The sequence below is a fragment of the Aphelocoma coerulescens genome, chromosome 31, assembly GCF_041296385.1.
Source record: "Aphelocoma coerulescens isolate FSJ_1873_10779 chromosome 31, UR_Acoe_1.0, whole genome shotgun sequence".
In the NCBI taxonomy this organism is placed as follows: domain Eukaryota; kingdom Metazoa; phylum Chordata; class Aves; order Passeriformes; family Corvidae; genus Aphelocoma; species Aphelocoma coerulescens.
This window is the reverse complement of record NC_091044.1, coordinates 2014095-2033017: the sequence shown is the minus strand read 5'-3', so window position 1 is coordinate 2033017 and position 18923 is coordinate 2014095. Positions and strand designations below refer to the sequence as shown.

Here is an 18923-nt window from a genome sequence, read left to right as displayed (position 1 = left end):
GCTCCCAGTACGGGCAGTGCTCCCAGTACGGACCTGGGCTTCCAGTACGGACCAGTGCTCCCAGTACGGGCCAGTGCTCCCAGTACGGGCCTGGGCTCCCAGTACGGACCAGTGCTCCCAGTACGGGCCAGTGCTCCCAGTACGGGCCAGTGCTCCCAGTACGGGCCTGGGCTCCCAGTATGGGCCAGTGCTCCCAGTACGGGCCAGTGCTCCCAGTACGGACCTGGGCTCCCAGTACCAACCAGTGCTCCCAGTACGAACCAGTGCTCCCAGTACGGGCCTGGGCTCCCAGTATGGACCAGTGCTCCCAGTACAGACCTGGGCTCCCAGTACGAACCAGTGCTCCCAGTACGGGCCTGGGCTCCCGGTACACACCAGTGCTCCCAGTACGGACCAGTACTCCCAGTACACACCAGAGCTCCCAGTGCACACCAGAGCTCCCAGTGCACACCAGAGCTCCCAGCGCACGCCAGTACTCCCAATACACACCAGTACTCCCAGTACACACCAGTGCTCCCAGTACGGACCAGTGCTCCCAGTACGGGCCTGGGCTCCCAGTGCACACCAGTACTCCCAGTGCACAACAGTGCTCCCAGTACAGACCAGTGCTCCCAGTGCCCCCAGCACTCGCAGCCGCTGTAGTAAAATACCTTTATTGCAAACGGGGACCCCCGGGACCCCCCGGGACCCCCCGCTCCTCCGGCCCAGCAGGGGGCGCTCAGCGGGGTGGGGCGTGGCCAGCAGCGGGGGGGCGGGGCCTGGCGCTGGGGGCGGGGCCGGGGCGGAGCAGCGGGGGCGGGGCCCGGCCGGGCTGGAGGGGGGGGGGCGGCCGCGGGAGCGCGGGGGGCGGGGCCGGGGGCGGGGCCGGGCGCAGCAGCGGGGGCGGGGCCGGCGGGCGCGAGGGGGGCGGGGCCGCGCCGGGGGGCGGGGCCGAGGAGGGCGGCGGGGGCGGGGCCGGGTGGGACACACCTGTGATCTGCACCTGTGGGAGAGAGAGGCGGGGCTGGGATGGGCGGGGCTGGGATGGGCGGGGCTTCGATAGGCAGGGCTCGGATGGGTGGGGCTGTGATGGGCGGGGCCAAAATGGGCGGGGCTCAGATGGGTGGGGCAAAAATGGGCGGGGCTTCGATAGGCAGGGCTCAGATGGGCGGGGCTAGGAAGGGTGGGGCCAAAATGGGCGGGGCTGGGATTGGGTGGGGCCAGGGCGAGGCCAGGCCAGACACGCCCATGATCTACACCTGTGGGAGAGGCGGAGCCGGGCAGGGCTGGGGTGGGGCTAAGATTGGGTGGGGGCTGGGCAGGGCCAGGGCAGGGCTGTGGTGTGGGCGGGGCATGGTCATTGATCGATTGGGGTGTGATTGATTGATTGATTGATTGGGGGGTCACGGGCAGGGGGAGGGACTGGCACTGATGTGGATCTGGGACCAGTGCCGGGATCAGGACTGGGCCCAGTCCAACCACCCAGAGACTGGGAGCGGGACTGGGACCGGTTGGCAGCTCAGACCCGCCCCAGCCCCGCCCCAGCCCCTCCTCACCTCCTCGTCCTCCTCCGGCTCGGGGCGGTCCCCGGGGGGGGCTGTCGGGGGCTCCCCCCGGCCCTGGTGCTGCCGCAGGAGCCGCTCGAGGCCCAGGCGGCGCCGGGGGCCCAGCACGAAGCTCCGAACCTGCGCCGCCGTTTTGTTGCCCAGCACGGCCGCCACCGCCGGGAAATCGCGGCCGTAACGGCGCAGGGCTGGACGGGGCAGCGAGGGAGAGGGGAGTGAGGGAGGGGAGTGAGGGAGAGGGGACACGGGGGACAGGGGAATGAGGGACAGGGGACACGGGAGCTGAGGAGGTTAATTAGGCTAACGAGGGGGGACGCTCACCCTGCACCACCAGCAGCTGCTCGTCCGTTGTCCAGCGGGAGCTGAACTTGCCGTTGCCCTGGGGGGAGGGGGGATTGAAGGTGATTTTGGGGAACCGGGGGGACAGGGGGGGCCAGGCCAGGACACCCGGGGGACACCGTGGGGCACACGGGGACCCACCTCAGGCGGCCGCAGCCCCTCCAGGCCCCCGTCCAGCGCCTGCCTGAGGCCGCTGTTGATCTGTTTGATCCGCTGCACCTGCGGGAAGCGGGGACAGAGGGGTCACCCCGGGCCCTGGGGGGGGTCCCGGGGGTTCAGGCTGTCCCCAGGGGGGTTGGGTGGCCATTACCTGCCGCTTGAGGGCCACCAGCTGGCAGTCGAGCTGGCGCAGGGCCCGCGCGCCCAGGTCGGGGTTGGCCGTGACCTCGGCCACGTCCTCGCGGCTCAGGCGCATCCCGCGGGGGGGGCGGCGCCGCTGCCGCGCCGGGGGGTGGTGCCGGTACTGCGGCTCCTTGCGCGGCCCCGCCTTGGGGTAGCACGGCTGCAATTAGCTCGGTTCGTTAATCGGCTCCTTCGCTTAATTGGTGCAGTTGGGTATCGCTGGGGAACCCCCCCCCCCCGACAGGGATTGGTACGTCCCGCCCCCACCCCTGCTCTCCCCCCCCCCGCCCAGAAGGTGGCGCCGCCCCCGTCCCATTTCTGGGTGTTTTCCCCCATTTTTGGGGTCTCCCGAACCCCCCCCCAGCTCCCCTTCATTGTTTTCAGGGATTTCGCTCAATTCCCAAGGATTCCCCCCAGTTTTGGGGGTCCCGCACCATCTTTGGAGAGTTCCCCCCCTCCCCCCAGCTCTTCCCTCCATATTTTCAGTGATTCACCCCCATTTTTTGGGGGTCTGGCTCAATTTTTCGGGGGTTTCCCCCCTCTTGTTCTCCCCTCTTGTTCTCCCCCCTCCCTTCACTGGTCACCCCACCCTTGAGAACAACCCCCCAAATTTCCCCCTGTGACCCCCCCCCAGCTCCCCCCGTGCCCCCCAAACCTCTTTTTTGGGGTCCGCAGGCTCCGTGTCCCCGTCGGGGTTGGGTCGGTGCTCGTCAGTCTCGTCGTTGCTGCGGGGCCAGGGGTGAGCTGGGGGTTTTGGGGGTGTCCGGGGGGGATTCGGGGGGTCCCGTACCTGTCGTCGCGGTCCCGGCGGCCCAGCAGGCGCCGGGCCTGGCGGTCCATGACGCTGGTGCGGGACCGGGTCTTCTTCCAGGAATAATAATACTTGACCAGGCTGGGAATGAGCTTGTCCGGGAGCTGGGGGGGCACCGGAGGGGGGTTGGGGGGATTTAGGGGGGTTTGAGGGGATTTAGGGGGAGTTTTGGGGTGATTTGGTCTCAAGGATGGGGTGGGGGGTGAAGGGAAGGGGGGGTCACCCCTATGATGGGGGGGAGAAGGTGCAGGAAGACCCCTGAGGTGGGGGGGGCAAGTCCACAGAAAAGAGGGGAAACCCCTAAAAATGGGGGGGGCAGGAGCCCCTGGACATGGGAAGGGGGGAAATGGGGGGGGGGAACCCCTAAAGATGAGGGGGGGTCAGGACCCCCAAAATCAGGGGGAACCCCCAGAAATGGGGGGGAGGCACCACCAGGTGGGAGGGGGTGGAACGTACCATCCCCTACGGGGGGGGTCAGGGGGTGGCACGTACCATCCCCTACGTGGGGGGTGGCAGGTACCACCTCCCCACCTCCGAGAGGGTCCTGTGACCCCCCAGCCCCCCCCCAAACTCCCCGGGTGACACCCGGGGGTCCCCCGGGAGCAACGACCCCCCCAGGGGGGTCCCAAAAAGCCGCCGGCCGGGGCCGGATCCAACCCCCCCCGAGGGAGGGGGAGGCTGAGCCCTCCGAGCCCTGGCGCCCTCCCCCCGGGGGGGCTTTGGGGGGCAGCTCTGGGGGTCTCACCATCTGCTGGATGCGGGCGAAGCTCTTGCCGTGGAAGCTGAAGGCCTGCTCGAAGAGCACCTTGTCCTCCACCGTCCACTCGTCCGGGAAGGGCGTGAAGTTGGCCAGGTCAGCCAAGGACTTCTCCACGTCGTGTTTGTGCCACAGCAGCATCCCCAGAGCCTGGGGGGCGCGGGGGGTCAGGGGGGCGGCGGGGGGCGGCCGGGGGGGCGCGGGGCGGGACGCGGTACCTGCTCGATGTTGTAGCCGTGCTTGTCCTTGGCCATGGCGATGTACCTGTCCACTGGGGGGGAGGGGGTGGGGGGTGAGAGGGGTTTGGGGGGGCACGGAGGGGCTGGGGGGTAAAGGGAGGGCTGGAAGGGGGTAAAGGGAGGGTTCGGGGGGGGAAGGGGGGATTGGGAGGGTGAAGAGGAGGTTCTGGGGGTGTGAAGGAGGGGCTGGGGGGTGCAGGAGGGGCTGGGGGGCCAAAGGGGCACGGGGGGGGGGGGGTACGGGGGGCTTGGGGGAGGTGTCAAGGGGAAGCTGAGGGGGTTAAGGGGAGATTGGGAGGGGGCAAAGGGGGTGGTTGGGGGTCAAAGGGGAGGTTGGGGGAGCAAAAGGGGGGCCCAGGGGGTGGGGGCCATCCCAGACGCCCCCTCCCACGAAGGGACGCCCCGGTCCCGCCAGGGGGGCTCACGTTTGGCGTCGGACACGCAGTGGTTGGGGGCCCACACCAGCATCCCCTTCAGCTCCTTGTTGCTGTAGCGAGCGGGGCTCTCTGGGGGGGCACAGGGGGTCACACGGGGGGCAAACACCCCCCAAAGCCCCCCAAAGCCCTCCCCAAACCCTCCCTACCTGGTTTGCAGTCGGGAATCACCGCCTGGTAGTCGGCCCCCACCCGGATCATGCTGTCTGGGGGGGAGGGAGGGGCACAGGGGGGCCGGGGGTTACCGGGGGGGTCCGCACCGCCCCCCCCCGGGGGCTGCGGGCTGGGGGGGGGCCGCGGCCGAGCCCCCTCCCCGCCGGCGAACAAAGCTGTGGCCGCGCACACGCGGGCGGCCGGGGACAATGGGGACGGGGCTTTGTTCCCCCCCCATGTCCCCGCGTGTCCCCCCCACCCACCCAAACCCCACGGGGGGGGGGCGGGGGGTGACGTGAGCGCCGTCCCGTCCCCCCCAAAATAAACACGCGGGGTGAACGCGGTGTCCCCGGCACGCGTGTGGTTTTGGGGGTGGGGGGGGGGGGGGGGGGACACACACGGGGGGTGTCCTGCGGGTGGGGGGGGACGCAGGTGCGGGGGGTCTTTTTTTTTGGGGGGGGGGCACTCACCGTGGGCGTGCTCGTCCTCGCTGGCCTCGTCCTCGGAGTGGGGGGGCCCCGCGCCGCCCCCCGCCTTGGCCCGGCTGCGGGACAGGATCCCCGAGGGCTTCTCCATCACCGACGGCATCGCCCGGGGGGGGGCGGCGCGGGGAACCCCCCGAGCCCCCCCGGGGATCCCCTCACGGCCCCGCGGGGGAGGGGCTCGGCCCCGGCGCCCCCCGCCAAACTTTAACCCGAGCGCGGGATTGGGGAGGGGGCGTGGGAATTTGGGGATGGGGGGGGGGGAGGAGGACGCGGGGCGGACGGGAGGGTCCCTCCCCCGAAAGGGGAAACACCCCCGGGACAGGGGTGAGGCTGAGGGGGTCTGGGGGGGGTCCCGGCCGGGGGGGGCGGGGGTCCCGAGCCCGCCGAGCCCGCACAAAGCGCCGCCGGCCGCTGCCGCCGCCTCCCGGTGCCAAAGTAGTTCCAGCTCCCCCGGCCTCAGCACGGCCCCCCCGCCCCCCGTACCCCTCCGCGCCGGCTCGGGGGGCCCGGGGGGGCCCGGGGGGCGAGCGGGGCCCGGCTGTGGGGCTGGGAGCTCCGGTCAGCGGCAGCCCCGCGTGCGGCCGGGGGGAACAAAGGGCCGGGGGCAGCGCGGGGACAAAGGGGCTGGGGGGGGTCGGGGGCTGCCGGGGGTCAGGGGGCTCTTACGGGGCTGGGGGACAGCTGTGGGGCTGGGGTCTGTCCCTCTGTAGGGCTGGGGGTCCAGGGGGCTGTTATGGGGTGGTGAGGTGGCTGTGGGGCTGAGGTTCTGTCTCTCTGTGGGGCTGGGGGGGGCCATGGGGCAGCCCCACATCCCCCGTCACCCCCCTACACCTGGGGTGCTGTGGGGTGATCCCCATTGCAGGAGCGTTTGGGGCAGGCTGTGGGGCTGGGGCAGGGCTGTGGGGCAGGGTTATGGGCTGGGCTGAGGCCTCTCCGTCAGGGCCATGGGGCCAAACTATGGGGCAGCCCAAGGAGCATGGGGCCAGGCTGCAGGCCTGGGCTACGGAGCAGGACCATGGAGCGGACTGAGGGCTATGGGGCAGGGCTGCAGGGCTGGGCTATAGGGTGAACTGAGGGCTATGGGGCAGGGCTGCAGGGCTGGGCTATAGGGTGAACCGAGGGCTATGGGGCAGGGCTGCAGGGCTGGGCTATAGGGTGAACCGAGGGCTATGGGGCAGGGCTGCAGGGCTGGGCTATAGGGTGAACCGAGGGCTATGGGGCAGGCTTAGGTGGCCAAGCTGAAGTTTGTCAGTCCATCCTGGGGTCTGTGGGGCTGTACCAGGCTATGTTGGGCCAAGTTAGGGCCATTCCAGGGTCTGTGGGACCGTACCGGGATCCGTGGGGCTGCACCAGGGTCTGTTGTGCCGGTTTAGGACCATACCGGGATCCGTGGGGCCGTACCAGGATCCGTGGGGCCGTACCGGGATCCGTGGGGCCATACCGGGCTCTGTTGTGCCGGTTTAGGACCATACCGGGATCCGTGGGGCCGTACCGGGCTCTGTTGTGCCGGTTTAGGACCATACCGGGATCTGTGGGGCCGTACCGGGCTCTGTTGTGCCGGTTTTAGTACCGTACCGGGATCCGTGGGGCCGTGCCGGGATCCGTGGGGCCGTGCCGGGATCCATGGGGCCGTGCCGGGATCCCTGGGGCCGTACCGGGCTCTGTTGTGCTGTTTTAGGGCCGCACCGCGGTCTCCGGGCCCCCCCAGTCCCGCCATGGCGGCCCCGCTCCCCTCAGCGCGGGGGGCGGAGCCTCGCGCGCTCCCGCCCGCTCCGCTCTCAGCCAATCAGCGCCGAGCCGCCTTCGCGCCCCGCGCCGCCGCCACGCGCCCGCCGCTCCCTTCCCGCGCACGCGCAGAGGCCCCGCCCGCGCCGCTGCCCCTCTCGCCCCGCCCCTTCCCTCTCCGCGCCTGCGCATTGGCCGCCGGCCGCGGGCTCGCGCGCTTCGCGCTCCGCCCCCCCTCCCGCCCCCCCCCCGTATAAATAGCGCGCCCCCCGCGCGCGCCCCCTCAGACCCCCCGCGCCCCCCGCGCCGTGAGGAGCCGCCGCTGCCGCCATTATGGGGGTGAGCGGGACCGCGCCGCGCCTGGGGGGAGGTGGCTCGACCGGAGGGGAAAGAGAGCGGGGGTGGGGCCTGCGAGGCGCTGCTGAGCGGATTTGGGGCCGCCTGAGAAGGTGGAGGGTCGCCGCGAAGGGATACGGGAGTTCTGCGAGGGAATTTGGGGTCGTCTGAGAGGGTGGGGACTCGCCGCGAGGCCTTACGGGGATCCTCTGAGGGGATTTGGGGCCGTCTGAGAGCATGGGGAGGCTCTTTGGGGTGATGCAGGGCTTCCATGAGGGGATCTGGGGTTCTCTGAGGGGACTGGGGGCTTCTGTGTGGAGATCTGGGACTTTCCGTCAGGTTTTTGGGTTGTCTGAGGTCGTTTGGGGCTCTTAGGAAGATGCTTGTGTCTCTACGAGGGGTCTGGATGCTGCTATGAGGAAATTTGGGACGTTTGGGGGCTATCTGAGGTTGTTGGGGCTTCTGTGAGGGTCTTAGAACCTTTCCTGGGAATTTGAGGCTCCCACGAGGAAATGTGGGATCTTCTGAGTGGGTTTGGGGCCATTATAGAGGATTTGGGGGTCTCGGGGCTGTGTGGAGAGGGTTGCTCAGGAGTAGAGGGGATCTGGAGGGGGATTTGGGGCTGTTCAGGGGATTTGGGGGTCTCCGAGCTGGGTTTGGGGCTGTACCCCCCCCCCCCAGACACCTCCCATGATCTCCCACCCACCCATGAACCCCAACTGCTGGGAAATCTCCACGTTCTCCCCCCAAAATGACCCAAACCTGGACATTTTAGTGACCATATCCCAGCCAGCAGCAGGTGGTGGCCACTCCAACCCCCTAAAAACACCTTCATTCCCACCAAAACTACTGACAGGTGTATTTTGGGGGGACACTCACCCTGTCCCCCTCCCCAGCCTGCTGCTTTTCCTGTAAAATCTTCATTTTTGGGTGCGCTTCTTTTACTTTTGGTGGAGCTGAAGCTCAGGAGTCCCAGTCCCGGGGATTTGGAGGGATCCCAGCAGGATCCTTCATTTTGGGGTAAAATCACCCACATTTGGCTTATTCCTTCTGCCGGACTCCTCAAATTCCGGGGAAAAACACTAAAAGCGGCGATTTCACGTGGCCGCTGCTTGGTGTCGCCTCCTCGTCCCACCTAAAACCCCCAAGATTTTGGGGCAAAACCCCTTCAAACTGGATCACCCCAGCAGCAACACTCCCACACGGACATGACAAATTTAACATTGGCGTTCTCCCCAAAGCCCCTTTTCCCCAAAGATTTCGGGACACCTCCCCTCTCCTCGCCTACACCTCCGCATCGGTGGCGTTTAACGAGCGCGAATTTTGGGGGGCAAAACTTCTGGGATTGCTGGCGGGCGGGGCTTTGGTGTCGGTTGGAATCACCGGGATTTGGTGCGAATTCCCGGGGTTTTGGTGCGTTTCTCCCCCCAGAGGAAGTCGAGCAAAGCCAAGGAGAAGAAGCAGCGGCGGCTGGAGGAGCGCGCGGCCATGGCCGCTGTCTGCGCCAAGGTCGAGGCCGCCAACAAAGTGAGTGTGGAAAACAAAAAAAAAAAACGGGAGAAAAACCCCCCGGAATCGGTGAAAACCCCGCCACGGCCCCGCTGGCTCTCGGCCGCTCTTTGGTCTCTTCCAGCTCCAAGATCCCCTCGAAGCCTTCCCGGTGTTCAAGAAGTACGACAGGAACGGGTGAGTGCTGGCGCTCCCGGCGTGCCTCACGTGCTTCCCGGCGTTCCCGGTGTCCCTCAGGTGGTTCCTGCTGCTGCTGGCCTGTTCCTGGGCTCTCCCAGGTGCTTCCCAGTGTCCCCAAGGCCATTCCTGGTGGCCCTGAAGTGGTTCCTGGTGTTTCCAGGACCTCTGAGGCCGTTCCCGGTGTCCCCAGGGCCATTCCCGGTGTCCCCAAGGCCATTCCTGGTGTCCCCCGGGCCCTTCCCAGTGTCCCCGGGGCCATTCCTGGTGTCCCTGAAGTGGTTCCTGGTGTTTCCAGGACCTCTGAGGCCATTCCTGGTGTCCCCAAGGCCATTCCTGGTGTCCCTGAAGTGGTTCCTGGTGTTCCCAGGACCTCTGAGGCCGTTCCCGGTGTCCCCCCGGGGCCATTCCCGGTGTTCCCTGGAGCCATTCCCGGTGTCCCCAAGGCCATTCCTGGTGTCCCTGAAGTGGTTCCTGGTGTTTCCAGGACCTCTGAGGCCATTCCCGGTGTCCCCCGGGGCCATTCCCGGTGTCCCCCAGGGCCATTCCCGGTGCCTCTGACACATTTCCAGTGTCCCCGAGGTTGTTCCCGGTATCCCTGGTGTGTTCCCGGTGCCCCCCAGCCCGTTCCCGGTGTCACCACCGTGTCCCCTCCGGCCTGTCCCGCAGCCTGAACGTGTCCATCGAGTGCCGCCGCGTGTCCGGCCTGGAGCCGTCCACCCTGGACTGGGCCTTCGAGCTGACCAAGGCCAACATGCAGACGCTGTGAGTGTCCCCTGGCCCTGCCACCACCCCGCTGTCACCCTCGGCTCCCCCCGATCCCAACCCCCCCCCAGGAGGTTCTGCTGGCAGGATTTCCAGGGCGTTCAGCACCCAGAACTCGGGAGGGAGGAATCGCGTCCCCGGAACCACGGTGGGGGTTGGCTTTGCTCCCAGAATCCTGGGGTTTGTCCCCAAAAAATCTGTGGGGAATCCAGCAATCGATGGATTCCCCTCCCCCAAAATGGGTGGATTCTCCCACTGGGATTTGACTTTTCCCCCCGGTGATTTCCTGTGATTCAGATTTCCCCCCTCCATTCTTGCCACCATTTCCCCCAAATCCCAGGGTTTCTTCTCCACCCAAATCCCCATTTATTTTTTGCCCCAAACCCCGTTTTTTTCCCCCCCGGTGATTTCCTGTGATTCAGATTTCCCCCCTCCATTCTTGCCACCATTTCCCCCAAATCCCAGGGTTTCTTCTCCACCCCAACCCCCCTTTTTTTTTTTTTTTTTTTTTTTTTTTGCCCCAAACCCCGTGTTTTTCCCCCCAGCCCCATTTCTTTGCCCCAAATCCCATCCTTTGCCCCCAATGCAGGTACGAGCAGAGCGAGTGGGGCTGGAAGGAGCGGGAGAAGCGGGAGGAGCTGCGGGACGAGCGCGCCTGGTACCTCCTGGCCCGCGAGGCCGGCGCCGGCCCCGTGGCCTTCTCCCACTTCCGCTTCGACGTCGAGTGCGGCGACGAGGTCCTGTACTGGTGAGCGCCGGGTTCGGGGCCAAATCCGCCGGGTTTGGGGCTTTTCGTGGTGCCTGAGAGGTTCTCTGGGGTCTGTCCCGCAGCTACGAGGTGCAGCTGGAGAGCCGAGTGCGGCGGCGAGGGCTGGGCAAGTTCCTGCTGCAGATCCTGCAGCTCGTGGCCAACAGGTGCCAGCGGGCTCGGGGCTCAGCGGGGCGGGGTCGGGGTAAAATTGGGTGGGTTTGGGGGGGGGTTTGGGGTAAAATAGGGTGGGTTGGGGGGTGGCGGTTTGGGGTGAAACCGGGGGGGGTTGGGGGGTGAAGCTGGGGATGGAGTTGGAGCAGTTTGGGGGTGAAATTGGAGCTGGTTTTGAGGTAAAACCGGGGCAGTTTGGGGGTGGAATTGGGGCAGTTTGGGGGTGAAATTGGGGCTGTATTTGGGGTAAAACCGGGGCAGTTCTGGGGTAAAACCGGGACAGTTTGGGGATGAAACCGGGGCACTTTGGGGGCGAGGCGGGGCCATTTCCGAGGTGAAACCGGGGCAGTTCTGGGGTGAAACCGGGGCAGTTTGGGGTGAAATTGGGACAGTTTGGGGGTGAAACCGGGGCAGTTTGGGGGTGAAATTTGGGCTGTATTTGGGGTGAAACCGGGGCAGTTCTGGGGTAAAACTGGGGCAGTTTGGGGATGAAACTGGGGCTGTTTTTGAGGTAAAACCAGGGCAGTTTGGGGGTGAAATTGGGACAGTTTGGGGGTGAAACCGGGGCTGTTTTTGAGGTAAAAGCAGGGCAGTTTGGGGGTGAAATTGGGACAGTTTGGGGATGAAACCGGGGCTGTTTTTGAGGTAAAACCAGGGCAGTTTGGGGGTGAAATTGGGACAGTTTGGGGGTGAAACCGGGGCTGTTTTTGAGGTAAAACCGGGGCAGTTTGGGGGCGAGGCGGGGCCGTTTCCGAGGTGAAACCGAGCGCTCTGGGGGCCCCCCCGCGCCCCCCCCCGTGCCCCCCAGCACGCAGATGAAGAAGGTGATGCTGACCGTGTTCAAGCACAACCACGGCGCCTACCAGTTCTTCCGCGAGGCGCTGCAGTAAGTGCTGCCCGCCCCAAAAACGCCCGATTTGGCCCCAAATCCCCGCCGGGAGGTAACAGCTGTGGCACGACTGTCGTTGCAGTGGCCGGGGCCGGGCGCCGCGGGCAGGCGGGGCAGGGGCGGCGACAGAGGTGGGTGCTCGGGACCCCCCCCTCGGGACCCCCCCTCGGCGCCACGACCCCAAATTGGGGGGGGGGGGGGGGAGACACCCAGGCTTGGAGGAGGGGGGGTGAAACCCCTCTGTGGAAGGGTTTGAGAGCCCCTTTTGGGGAAGATTTGCATTTTGCTGGGATTTTGAAGCCATTTTTAGGGAAAATTGGACCTTTTCTAGGACTTTTAAGCCCTTTTCAGGGAAGATTTGCCTTTTTCTGGGACTTTTAAGCCCTTTTTAGGGAAGATTTGCCTTTTTCTGGGATTTTTTGGGCACCTTTTTAGGCAAGATTTGCCTTTCTCTGGGATTTGTAAGCCCTTTTTAGGGAAGATTTGCCTTTTTCTGGCATTTCTAAGCTCTTTTTGGGGAAGATTTGCCCTTTTCTGGGATTTTTAAGCCTTTTTTGGGGAAGATTTGCCCTTTTCTGGCATTTTAAAGCCCTTTTTGGGGAAGATTTGCCCTTTTCTGGCATTTTTTGGGCACCTTTTTTGGGGAAGATTTGCTTTTCCCGGCATTTTTAAGCCCTTTTTGGGGAAGATTTCCCCTTTCCTGTCATTTTTAAGCTCTTTTTAGACAAGATTTGCCCTTTCCTGCCATTTTTTGGGGCACCTTTTTCGGGTGCTCCCCCCCCTCCAGCCTTTCCCCCCCTCTCCTTCCCTCCCCCTGCCCGCTTGGGGGGTGGCACTGGGGGGGTCCGGGGTGGCACTGGGGGGGTCGGGGGTGACTCGGGGGGGTCCGGGGTGACTCGGGGGGGGGTCCGGGGGGTCCGGGGGTGACCCCTCGTGCCCCCCTGTCCCCCCAGGTTCGAGGTGGACGCCGCCTCCCCCAGCGTGTCCGGCTGCTGCGGGGACGACGCCTCCTACGAGATCCTGAGCCGCAGCACCAGGTTCGGGGACCCCCACCCCGGGGGGGGCCCCTGCGCCGGCTGCTGCCACTGAGCCCCCCAAAATCTCCCCAAAACTCCCCCCCCCCAAAAAAAAACCCACCCAAAAAAACCCCCCGGGGACCCCCCGGATTGGGGAGGAAATCCCCGCTCCGCGCCTCTTCTGGCCGGGAAACGGCGGCTGCTGCGGCTGCGGGGGGATTTTCGCCTTTTCCTTTTTACCTTGGCTTTGTTTTAGCGGCGATTTTTCTTTGTACGCGGGAAATAAATGATGAGCAAACTTTAATTAAAAGGCTCGTGGTGCCGGGGGGGCGTGGCCGAGGGTGGGTATGTAAATGAGGGGGCGTGGCCAGAGGAACGTCGGCAGCGTCGGGAGGGAGCGTGACGCGTCAGCGCGCGCCGGAAGTGACGTCAGAGCGCCGCCGCCGCCGCCATGCCGATCGCCGCTGTCGCCGCCCGCTCCCTCCTGCGCTCCGCGCTCCGGCCCGGCCCGGCCCCGCGCGGCCTCGTCTCGGGGCCTCCGCAGCACCCGCTGGGCCTGGCGGTGAGCGCGGGGCGGGCGCGGGGCGGGCGCGGGGCCGCCAGCCCGGGGTGGTGACCTTGGCGGGGCGGGAGGCGGCGGCGGCGGCGGCGGTAACGGCGCTGTGCCCACAGGAGAGCGCCGTGGGCTTCGTGGCCATGTTCATCTCCTGCCTCGGCCCCGCCGCCTGGGTGCTCGCGCACTTCGACGACTACAAGAAACGGGAGTGAAGCCCGCGGGCCCGCCCGCCGCCGCTCCGGGACCAGCCCCGCCGGGACCACCGGGAATCGCCGGGACCACCGGGAATGGCCGGGACCACCGGGGAGCGCAGCCCCCCCCGGGACCATCCCTGTCCCTCCCCGCCCCAATAAAGGCCGCGGATTCCGCCTCTGCCGCTCTCTGTCGGGTCCCGCCGCACCGGAACGCGGGTGTGACGTCAGCGATGGCGTCACGGGGGGAGGGCACTGGGAAAAGCCGCCGGTTAACGGGGGAGGGGGGTCGGGGGGGTTGCTAAGGGCGGGGCCTGTTGCTAGGGGCGGATCCAGGCCGCCCAAATCACCTCCGGGGCGGGGCTTGCTGCCGGGGGCGGGGTTTGTTATCGGGGGCGGGGCTCCGCCGGTACCGGGGCTCCGTGGGGCGGGGTCTGTGGGTCCGGTTTTGGGGCCGGGGCCGCTTCGTTCCGGGCCTGCCCGAGCCGCGGCCCCGTTGCCATGGGCGGGGCCTGTCGCTATGGGCGTGGCCACCAAGCCCCGCCCATCGGGGCGTGGCCTCTTTCCATTCCCTCCCGGAAGCGCCGGGGTTCCTGTTCCGGGCCCCGGCGGCACTTCCGGCGGAAGCGACGTGGCAGTGACGTCAGCGCGGCCGGAGGGTCCCGGTGGCGGCGTCCGGCCCGGCCCGAGCCCGCGGTGAGGGGCGGCGAGGGCGGGGCGGGGCCGGGACCCCCCCTCGGCCCGGCCGGGAGGTCCCGGGGGGGGTCCCGGGGCTCTGGGGGGGGGTCCCGGTGTGCGGGGGGTACCCCGGTGCTTCCCGCGGGTCCCGGGCCGGGGGTCCCGCCGTGACCGCCCCGGTGGCCCCGCAGCCGCAGGCGATGAGCCCCGATGCAGGCGCGGCGCCGGCTCGGCCTTAGGCAGCGGGAACCGGGCGTGTACCTGGGGCCCCCCCAGACTCAGGCCGTGCCCCCCCCGGAGTCCCCGCCCGCCGACGTCATGTCGTGTCGCGACAGGACCCAGGAGTTCCTCTTCGCCTGCAAATCGCTCCAGGGCCGGCAGGTGGGCGGGGCGGGGCGGGGAGGAGGGGAGACCCCCGTGACCCCCCCTCCGTGACCCCCCCGTGCCCCCCGGGGGTCTCCCCATTTCTCCTTCCCGGCCTCACCTGGGGGTTCCCCCCTTTCCCCCTCCAGGGATCCCCAAATCCCCCCCCTCTCCCCCCCTCCGAGGGTCCCCAAATCCCCCCCGGAGGTCCCCAAATCCCCCCCTTTCCCCCCTTCCAGGGATCCCCAAATCCCCCCCTTTCCCCCTCTGAGGGTCCCCAAATCCCCCCTTCCCCCTCCCCAGCCTCACTTGGGGGTCTCCCAACGCCCCCCACCCCCAGTGGGGGTCCCGCTGTCTCCCCTCCCCCTCCCCCCAGCCCGTTCACCCCTTCCTTGTCTCCCCCTGCTCCCCCCCGCCCCCCCCCTCACTCTGGGGGTGCCCCCCAACCCCGGGGGTCCCCCTGACCCCCCTTTTCCCCCTCCCCCAGGATGGGGGGCTCCAGCCCGGCAGAGCAGCCCCCGGCCCCGGGCGGCAGCGCAGCGAGTTCAGCCTCATGGCCAAGTGAGGAGGGGGCTCGGGGGTCCCGGGGGGGGGACGGGAGGGGCTGGGGGTCCCCAGAAATGGGGGTCGGGGTCCCCAGAAATGGGGGTTGGGGTCTCCAGGTGGGGGGGGGGAGGATGGGAGGGGCTTGGAGTCCTCAGAAACAGCGGGGTGGGGACCCCGGGGGGGAGTTTGGGGGGACAGGAGGGGGGTGGGGTCCCTGGGAATTGGGGTTTGGGGGTCCCCAGGTGTTGGGGGGGGGGCTCTGGGACCCCCCCATCCCTGACAGCCCCATTCCCCCCCCCTCCCCCCCAGGCGCATCGGGAAGGATTTGAGCAACACCTTCGCCAAGCTGGAGAAGCTGACCATCCGTGAGTGGGGGGTCTGGGGGGGGCTGGGGGGGGCTGGGGGTCCTGGGGGGGGTCTGGGTGAAGTCTGGGGGTTCTGGGGAGGGTCCTCGTGAAGGGTCTGGGGGTCCTGGGGGGGTCTGGGGGTCCTGGGAGGAGTCTGGGAGGGGTCTGGGGGTCCTAAGGGGGGTCTGGGTGAAGTCTGGGGGTCCTGGGGGGGTCTCGGAGTCCTGGGGAGGGGTCTGGGGGTCCTGGGGGGGTCCTGGGGGCTCTGGGTGAAGTCTGGGGGTCCTGGGGGGGGTCCTGAGGAAAGGTCTGGGCATCCTGGGGGAGTCTGGGGATCCTGGGGAGGGTCTGGGGGTCCTGGAAGGAGTCTGGGGGAGGTCCGGGGGTCCTAGGGGGGTCCTGAGGGAGGTCTGGGTGAAGTCTGGGGGTCCTGGGGAGGGGTCTGGGAGTCCTGGCAGGGGTCTGGGGGGTCTGGGGGTCGTGGGGGAGGGTCTGGGGGACCTAGGATGGTCTGGGTGTCCTGGGGGAGGTCTGGGGGTTCTGGGGGGGGAGTCCAGGGAGGAGTCTGGGGGTCCTGGGAGGAGTCTGGGGGTCCTGGGGGAGGGTCTGGGGGTCCTGGGAGGAGTCTGAGGGTCCTGGGGGATCCTGAGGGGGGTCTGGGGCGTCCTGGGGGGGTCTGGGGGTCCTGGGGAGGGGTCTGGGGGTGGTTCTGGGGGGCCCTGGGGGCTCGCTGACCTCCCCCCGCAGTGGCCAAGCGGAAGTCGCTGTTCGACGACAAATCCGTGGAGATCGAGGAGCTCACCTACATCATCAAACAGGTGTGGGAGGGGGCCCGCAGCACCTCCTGGGGGGGGGGCTGGCAGCGCTTTTTGGGGTGCCCCTGACCCTTTTTTGGCCCCCTCCCCAGGACATCGGCAGCCTGAACAAGCAGATTGCCCAGCTGCAGGAGCTGGTGCGGGCGCGGGGGGGCCCGGCCGGGCGCCACGTCCAGAGCCACTCCAACAGCGTGGTGGTGTCACTGCAGGTGGGACGGGCCCTGGGGGGGTCCTGGGGGGGTCCTGGGGGGGCACGGGGACCCCCTGCCCACCCCCTCACCCCTCCTGACCCCCCCATTCCCTCCCCAGTCCAAACTGGCCTCGATGTCCAACGACTTCAAGTCGGTGCTGGAGGTGCGGACGGAGGTGAGCGCTGCGGCCCCGGCCCCGCTCTTCTCTCCTTTCTTTCCTTTCTGGGTTTTTTTTGGTCTGATTTTGCTTCTTTTTCTCCTTTTTTCTTTTGTTTTTTCCGCCTTTTGTTTTTCTGCCTTGGTGCTTTTTGTTTTTTCCGTTTTTCCTCCCTTCCCTCTTTTGCTTTTTCTTGGTTTTTCTCTCTTTTTTTTCCTTTTTCCATTTTTGTCTCACCCCTTTTTCTGCTCTTCCTCCAACTCCTTTTATTTGCTGCTTTTCCCCCCCATTTCCCTCTCTTTCTTTCTTTTTCCTTTCTTCTCCCCCATTTTTTCCCCCATTCTCCCCCATTTTTTCCCCTCTTTTTCCCCCATTTTTTCCCCTTTTTCTCCCATTTTTTCCCCTCTTCTCCTCCCCTTCTCCCCCATTTTTTCCCCATTTTTTCCCCTCTTCTCCTCCCCTTCTCCCCCATTTTTTCCCCTCCTTTTCCCCCTCTTCTCCCCCCCTTCTCCCCCATTTTTTCCCTTCTTCCCCCCCATTCTCAATATTCTTCTCCCCTCTCCTCCCTCCATTTTTCTCCCTTTTTTCCTTCTTTCTCCCCCCATTTTTTTCCCCATTTCCCCCCGATTTTTTTCCCCCTTTCCCTCCCATTTTCTCCCCATTTCTCCCCTTTCCCCCCCCCAGAACCTGAAGCAGCAGCGGAGCCGTCGGGAACATTTCTCCCGCGCCCCCATCTCCGCCCTGGCCGCCAACAACCTCGGTGAGCGCCAGGATTCGGGCTGGGAGAGGGGCAATTTGGGGGGGGGGGGGGGCTCCTCTCCTCACTCCCCCCTGACCCCCCCAGGCAGCCCAGCCGTGCTCCAGGACGAGCCCCAGCGCTCCGGGGCCGTGGCCATCGAGATGGACAGCAGGACCAGCCAGCAGCTCCAGCTCCTGGACGAGCAGGTGGGCAGGGAAAAAAAAAAAACCAAAACAAGCAAAAACCCCCCCCAAAAAAAAAGAGCTTTAAAGGATCTCTGTGAGCCCCAAACCCACCCTGGGCTGCCCCACAGGATTCCTACATCCAGAGCCGGGCGGACACGATGCAGAACATCGAGTCCACCATCGTGGAGCTGGGCTCCATCTTCCAGCAGCTCGCACACATGGTCAAGGAGCAGGAGGAGACGATCCAGAGGTGCCTCCAATCCCCCCAGTTTCCCTTCCCTGAGACCCCCCCTGAACCCTTTGTTTCCTTCCTCCCTCCCCTCCCCGTTTTTTCCCCCCTTTTCCCCTCTTTTTCCAGTTTTTCCTCCTTTTTTTCCCTTTTTTCCCAGCTCCCCTTTTCCCTGTTTTTGCCTCTCCCCGTTATTTCTGCTCACTCTCCTTTAATTTCTTCTCTTCCCTCATCTTTCCCCTTTCTCCCTCTTTTTTTCCCCTTCTTCCTCTCATTTTTCCCCCCATTTTTTGTCAGGTTTTCCCCCTTTTCCTCTCCATTTCCCCCCTCCTTTCTGCCCTTCTTCGCCCCAATTTTTCCCCTTTTCTCCCCCCAATTTTCCCCATTTTTCCCCCATTCCCTCCCTATTTTCTCTTTCTCCTCCATTTTCTTCCTCCTTTCACCCTTATTTTTTCTCTTTCTCCCCATTTTTCCCCGATTTTCTCCCCCATTTTCCCCCATTCCTCCCCATTTTTCCCTTCATTTTCCCACAATTTTCCGCAATTTTTCATCCATTTTTCCCCACTTTCCCCCCATTTTTCCCCCAATTTCTCCCCCATTTTCTCCCCATTTTTCCACAATTTTCTCCCATTTTTCCCACAATTTTCCACCCACTTTTCCCCCATTTTTCCCCCACATTTTCTCCCCCATCCCTCCCCATTTTACCACAATTTTCTCCCATTTTTCCCACAATTTTCCACTAACTTTTCCCCCCACTTCCCCCCACTTTTCCCCAATTTTTCCCACAATTTCCCCCCACTTTTTCCCTCATTCCCCCCCATTTTTCCCCCCACTTTTCCCACAATTTCCCCAATTTCCCCCCCCATTTCCCCCCTCCTGACCCCCATCTTTCCCCCCAGGATCGACTCCAGCGTGGAGGACGCTCAGCTCAACGTGGAGGCGGCGCACGGGGAGATCCTCAAATATTTCCAGTCGGTCACGTCCAACCGGTGGCTGATGGTGAAGATCTTCCTCATCCTCATCATCTTCTTCATCGTCTTCGTCGTCTTCCTGGCCTGAAATTCCTCCTTTTCCCCCCGTTTTTCCACTCGGACTCAGCCCTGCGGGGCTCGGACACGGGGCCGGGACCCCCCCCCCCCTCCTTTTCCCCTCTCCTGGGGGTCCCCCGCCCTCGGGGGGGGTTGGGAATCCCGGGAATGCTGCGGGGACCCCCCCTACGGACCATGGGACCCCCAAAAGGGGGCTGGGGACCCCCAGGAAAGCCCTGGGACCCCCGAAAGGGGGTTGGGGAGGGGGGGACCCCCTTGGGGGGTGGAGACCCCAGTTAAAGCTGTGAGACCCCCCAGGGTGGGGGGCCTGTGAACCCCATTGGCCTTGGGGGGGCTGCAGGAGCCCCGTGAAGGCCCCGGGACCCCCAGGAAGGGGGGGGGGGTGGAGCTGGTCAGAAACGGCGGGGGGGTTCTGGGACCCCCTGGGGGCTTCA

The 18923-nt window shown here is 66.0% G+C and overlaps 3 protein-coding genes across 5 annotated transcripts; 2 read left to right on the top strand and 1 right to left on the bottom strand.

The window, feature by feature from the left end:
• Positions 1 to 718: 718 nt before the first annotated feature.
• RCOR2 (REST corepressor 2) lies at positions 719 to 5207 on the bottom strand. Its single transcript, XM_068998140.1, is given in 12 exon segments — positions 719 to 982; positions 1536 to 1732; positions 1866 to 1923; positions 2025 to 2102; positions 2194 to 2412; positions 2881 to 2950; positions 3016 to 3140; positions 3782 to 3943; positions 4012 to 4064; positions 4458 to 4538; positions 4616 to 4672; positions 5090 to 5207. Coding segments are annotated over 12 exon segments (1482 nt in total).
• A 1873-nt stretch (positions 5208 to 7080) lies between these two features.
• On the top strand, positions 7081 to 13371 carry NAA40 (N-alpha-acetyltransferase 40, NatD catalytic subunit). 3 transcript variants are annotated; one of them, XR_011146807.1, is made up of 10 exons: positions 7081 to 7168; positions 8597 to 8692; positions 8799 to 8851; positions 9521 to 9616; positions 10206 to 10364; positions 10448 to 10531; positions 11347 to 11424; positions 11510 to 11558; positions 12381 to 13005; positions 13116 to 13371. XR_011146807.1 is itself a non-coding variant. In XM_068998094.1 (8 exons), the coding sequence occupies exons 1-8, from the start codon at positions 7163 to 7165 to the stop codon at positions 12514 to 12516; spliced, it is 708 nt and encodes a 235-aa protein (XP_068854195.1). In that variant the 5' UTR covers positions 7081 to 7162; the 3' UTR covers positions 12517 to 12576. The 3 variants fall into 3 exon arrangements, 1 of the variants encoding a protein (XP_068854195.1); XR_011146808.1 differs by lacking the exon at positions 7081 to 7168 and adding an exon at positions 7253 to 7340; XM_068998094.1 differs by lacking the exons at positions 11510 to 11558; positions 13116 to 13371 and having other exon boundaries at positions 12381 to 12576.
• A 406-nt stretch (positions 13372 to 13777) lies between these two features.
• STX5 (syntaxin 5) lies at positions 13778 to 18599 on the top strand. The gene is made up of 11 exons (XM_068998095.1): positions 13778 to 13886; positions 14060 to 14249; positions 14719 to 14792; positions 15087 to 15142; positions 15872 to 15942; positions 16032 to 16148; positions 16249 to 16305; positions 16972 to 17047; positions 17132 to 17232; positions 17340 to 17461; positions 18340 to 18599. Exons 2-11 carry the CDS (start codon positions 14079 to 14081, stop codon positions 18497 to 18499), a joined length of 1005 nt encoding a protein of 334 aa, XP_068854196.1. The 5' UTR covers positions 13778 to 13886; positions 14060 to 14078; the 3' UTR covers positions 18500 to 18599.
• The last annotated feature ends 324 nt before the right edge of the window (positions 18600 to 18923 follow it).

Coding starts and splice junctions, on each gene's coding strand:
- STX5 (XM_068998095.1), top strand. CDS start 14,079: ATGCAGGCGCGGCGCCGGCTCGGCCTTAGGCAGCGGGAACCGGGCGTG. Junction 15,943..16,031: donor TCACCTACATCATCAAACAG/GTGTGGGAGGGG, acceptor CCCCCTCCCCAG/GACATCGGCAGCCTGAACAA. Junction 17,233..17,339: donor TCCAGCTCCTGGACGAGCAG/GTGGGCAGGGAA, acceptor GCTGCCCCACAG/GATTCCTACATCCAGAGCCG.
- NAA40 (XM_068998094.1), top strand. Junction 8,693..8,798: donor AGGTCGAGGCCGCCAACAAA/GTGAGTGTGGAA, acceptor GGTCTCTTCCAG/CTCCAAGATCCCCTCGAAGC. Junction 9,617..10,205: donor AAGGCCAACATGCAGACGCT/GTGAGTGTCCCC, acceptor CCCCCAATGCAG/GTACGAGCAGAGCGAGTGGG.